The sequence below is a fragment of the Micropterus salmoides genome, unplaced genomic scaffold (genome assembly GCF_014851395.1).
Source record: "Micropterus salmoides isolate LMB-PRFRI ecotype aquatic unplaced genomic scaffold, ASM1485139v1 Ms_hic_scaffold_10, whole genome shotgun sequence".
Classification (NCBI taxonomy): Eukaryota; Metazoa; Chordata; class Actinopteri; order Centrarchiformes; family Centrarchidae; genus Micropterus; species Micropterus salmoides.
In genome coordinates, this window is record NW_024040041.1 from 32,541,779 (window position 1) to 32,546,461 (window position 4,683).

General features: G+C 43.8%; 2 protein-coding genes across 2 annotated transcripts in view; both read left to right on the forward strand.

Moving 5' to 3' along the window:
• LOC119896557 (serine protease 27-like) overlaps window positions 1-153 on the forward strand; it is a 29,455-nt gene extending 29,302 nt beyond the window's left edge. The window contains exon 7 of the mRNA XM_038710033.1: window positions 82-153. The gene's annotated coding sequence lies outside the window, so the exon portion shown is untranslated. The remainder of the gene's footprint in view (window positions 1-81) is intronic.
• LOC119918082 (trypsin-like) overlaps window positions 1-3,636 on the forward strand; it is a 15,353-nt gene extending 11,717 nt beyond the window's left edge. Inside the window, exon 6 of the mRNA XM_038738612.1 lies at window positions 3,379-3,636. Within this exon, the coding sequence (XP_038594540.1) occupies window positions 3,379-3,636 (258 nt within the window). The remainder of the gene's footprint in view (window positions 1-3,378) is intronic.
• The last annotated feature ends 1,047 nt before the right edge of the window (window positions 3,637-4,683 follow it).

The window sequence follows — 4,683 nt, forward strand, 5'->3', positions numbered from 1 at the left end:
GGTTCCCCTCTCGGTTCCTATGCTACTGTCCATCTTACCTTTCCTATCTCCTCTTTTGTCCTTTCACAGGAAGTTTAATTGGTTTTGTTTAAGTATTACCAGAAGTTGTGTGGTTCTAATTTTGATTGGACTATTTTCTCCATTAATTGATTACTCATTTTGTCTTTAAAATGGCAGAAAATAGAGAATATGTAATTTAACTTCACAAGGCCCGATGTACTCAAAGATTTGGACCAACCAAGAACTTTAAACTTGTTGGTATCGACCATCTTCAACATCATGAAATTAATAATATGAATTATGAACCTGGAGTGTTATTGTAACTTGTGTGTTTGATTATAATCAGTTAATAAATGGCCCCTTTAAAAATAATTAGAAAAAGATATTAGATCATTAAATTGACCATTTAATGAATAAATAATAAATTAATGATTAACATTTTAAAATGTAATTTTAAAGGGCTTTAAAATTCAACTAATTTACCAATATTCAATCTCACAGTTGATTTGTTTCCTTTCTTTAACGTTTTGTTTCAATTTTGTGATCATTTAGATTTAAAGTCTTTCACATAAAGATTTAGTTAAACAGATGAATTGTATGGTCGTAACATGTTTGACTGACACGATGGCAAATAAACAAAGCTTTTTTTACTTTTTAAATTAGACAGATGAAGCGCTCACCTCAAGGTGTTCATTCATCAGCAGAATTCCCTCCATCAACCATACTTATTAAAGGTTTATATTTGATTATTGAATCGGCTTATTATTTATATGTGCTTTAAAATTGTGAATTTGGTTGCTTAAGTTTTTGTGGGCTGAGGAGTGATGACCCCTACCGCTGCAGTGGGTAAAGTCAGAGACTCGCACAAACTTCACACATACTGAATCTCCCTCCAAACTAAATGAAAAGTTAGCAGCCCTGATGAACGTGTCTGGAATGTTTGTAAACTGGCAGATCCAGTTTGTAACAAGTCATGTGTTACTGGAGAAAAAAACAACAACCCTAACCCTACTCCTGACCTCCATAAAAAGATCACGTAAAAGGGTAATGGATCGCTGGAGCGCAGCTCAATCAATCAGTGAGAAATGAAAAGCACATTATCAGTCAATGTGGGCATAGTTACTTTGAGTTTTGATGTTAAAGTACATTTAACTGATAACACTTCTGTACTTTTGCTTAGTAGTTCAGTAGGATTTTGAATAGAGGCTTTGACTTGTAATGGAGTATTTGTACATTGTGGTATTGATACTTTTACTCAAGGTATAGGATCTGAGTACTTCTTCTGTGAGTGATGGATGCACAGATTGTACAAACGTTACTTTGGCCTTCATGGTGTCGACAGTGTTTACTCGTTTCAAATCAAGGTCATCTGTTCCCAGGAAACACTGAGGCAGTTTAACCAGTTTCATCTGTGAGCAGACAGCAGGACTCCTCAGTCTCGGTCCAGTTGTCAGTGTAGACGGACATAAAGAGTGAATCAGTATAATTCAGCTGCTCTGTGTCACCTACTGTGTATTTTTCCATCATAACTTTATGATGAAACCTCCATGTGCAGAGTTCTTCCCAGCAGAATATAAAGCAGTTTAAATTATCTCCACCTCGTCCGTCTACAACATTGAAATGATGCTCACATCTTAATACAGCGATAATATTAACTTAATAATATGATACAAGGTTGTTTATTTTTCATTGTACAACACAAGGTTTGTAGTCCCTTCATTCTACACACACAGAATTTAACAGATAATTAAATAAATAAATCAAATAAAACAATAGTTTATTTATATACATATATACATACATGTACATACACATATAAAGAACATTCTGCAGTTTTTTTTTTATTTGCGTCCGGGAGAATGTAAACAGCAGCAACAAAATGATAATCTGGTTTCACCTTCACATTAAACAGTCTGACTTTGGGGAAACATCTTGACTGTGTTTGTGCACCGAGCATCATCGAGGCCACCTCCTCTCTTCTTCAGGAGTCTTGCACTGACAGCTCGGTATATTAAGGAATGTTGTGTGATCAGCAAGGATTTGCTCTCGTAGTTGATGTAGGCGGATGGCGTTGTTTGCCAACACCGTACTGACAATAGCCAGTTCCTGTTGATGGCTGAACTGACGTTGTCTTCCACCCTCAGAAAGTCGTCTGGCTGTTCTTAGAAAATGCAAAATCATGATGTCATTGGTAAGGTTCTTTTTACACACTGGACAGTCATACTGTACACAGTTACATCAAAATTACATGGACTTCACTGCACTACACCCATTTTGCTCATCGAGGAGCATAGACCTATACTGTAACAATGTTGTTGTGTTTGAACTTCTTTTCCTCCTCCTTCGTAGTGTTGCTGTTCTTCCTGGTACTCGTGGCTGTTTTCACAAAGGTCCATTTAGGGTATCTGCTTTTAGTGCCCCTTTCAGGTGGTTCTCTCCCTTCTCTTGGGCACTGGTTGGTATATTCTCAGCTCGGTGGTGCAGGGTTCTGATGACTCCTAACTAGAAACATCTCCTAATTAGCTTAAAAGGACAAGTTTGCATCCCTAATTTACTTCATTAACCTCAGCTCCATGGTCCTTTGTTTCTTTAACAACCAGTTGTCAGACTCCTCTAAAAACTGAAATATAATTATCAGGATGGACATTATGTGTACAGGACAGAGCTGTACACCAGTTTAGTCTAAGCTTGTACCAGATGTTCTCAAACCTTGAAAAGTAGGGTTAACTTTAGGAAAGTTAGAATGACTTACAGCTGAGCTAATTAACATTACTTCGATACTAATTTAACTAACGTAGCCAAAAATGTGCTAGTGCTAACAGGCTTCACTTTTCCAGCAGTGGAAAGACTTTTATTAACGGACACACTGTGACTTACACTGCACGTTTACTACCGGGCTGAAACTTACTGCTAATATTTTCCTCCACTAACTTTCATTCTCCTATTCATTACTTGCACATTGATATTAATGATTGTGTGACATTTTAGTGGGCAGGTTATTTATTCCGCAGCGGTGCTGTGCTGAATGCATAGGGAACACTGGCATCTGTTCTATCTCACATCTATATCACTCCGCCTTCTACTGGACTCTATGAGTACTACCTCTCCTCCTATCACACGCACGTACTCGCCCAATGAAATTTTGCATGCTGGAAGTAGCTGACCAACTGGACGTCGCTACTGTACGTGCGTACAGTATAAATAGCGGTGTCCTCACTGCTCAGCATCCTTTTTTTTTCTGACAGACGGCGAACCGCCCACTGACCTTCACCTCCACGGATGGAGTCGCCGCTCCTTTAAGCTGGTCTTGGCCTGTTCGTGCCCCGGACTGATCGCTGGGGTCGACACTCATCACTTCTGCTTTGAATGCCTTGGCAGGGACCACGCCAGAGATGGTATTTCCGGCAGTGTGAGCTCTCCCTCATCTGCGAGGAGAGCGAGGAAGACCCGGATCCCCTCCCCGCTGAGGAGGATGCTCCGGCCCCCATTCAACCGCCTCAGCACCCTCCCCAAGACACCGTGCCACCCAGGGATCCCGCCCAGGCTAAGGGATATATATCGCAGCCAGAGGAGCAGCCTAGACCCCCCCCCGCTAGCCATACCTGCAGCTTGGGGAAGAAGCAGCTGCTGAAATGAGTGGCTGAGGACGGAGATGCCGAGCCCCTCCCCTCCGTCTCATGTCCAAGCCACTATGTTAATATGTTGTGTGCTGCTTGTGACAATGTTGTGAATGTGCCAAATGTTTTGATTAAAACAACCTACATTCCTCAAAGAGCTAATTCCTCCCCACCAACCCCTTCCCAGCAAAGTGTTGTGCTGAACATGCCCCATCAACACGGCGCTAAGCTAACCGCCTGACATGCGCCACAATTGGCTTCCACGGCATGATGGCGGAGAAACAAGCCGAAGCGGCACAATGCTATCTGATCCTAGCCTGCATTCCCAGCTCGCTTACGTGAACCCGCTCGGGCGTGCTGCTAGTACAGGCAACTGCTCCAATGAGAGGTCGTAACCATGTAGCAGCGGCCTGGCCCGCTATTGCTGGAAAGATGCTGCCACTGGCCACGTCTCTCCCGTCATAACGAAGCAGGGAAGATCGCGAGCGGCTCGCTGCGCCGTTTGGCAGCAGAGGGGACACAATCTCTCCCACAGTGGCCAACAGCTGTGGAAAGGAGAACTCTCCTCGTCACTGCTCCTCACAACAGTTCTTCCGATAGTGAACACGTCACCAAAGACGCTACGACAACACTGTTGCAGGCAATGACGTCAACGGAGCGACCGGCCGTGGTGCGTTCAGGACACCACAGTCCACTCGTTTTTTTTGGCCCTTTCAATTGTGGCACCCCTTGGGCCAAACTCCCATTTATGGAGGGTTTGGTGGCAGTGAGGGCCAAGAAAGCTTTCTGGACGGCATATTGAGGTGGGGTTACTCCCTACAATTTTGCCGTATCCTACCGTCTTTCCAGGGCATCAAGGAAGCCAACCTGTCCTCTCAGGAGGAGGTGGCCAGATCTGGTCTTGGTTCGGGACGGCGCAGGTGGACCTGTATGCCAGACGGCCCAACACGCACTGCCTGCTGTGGTTCTCGATCCTACCACAGGACAGTCCGCCCTTGGGCGTAGACGCATTTGCACACGCACCATGGCCAAAAGGGCTGCTGTTTGGCTCTCCCCCCTCCCCCGC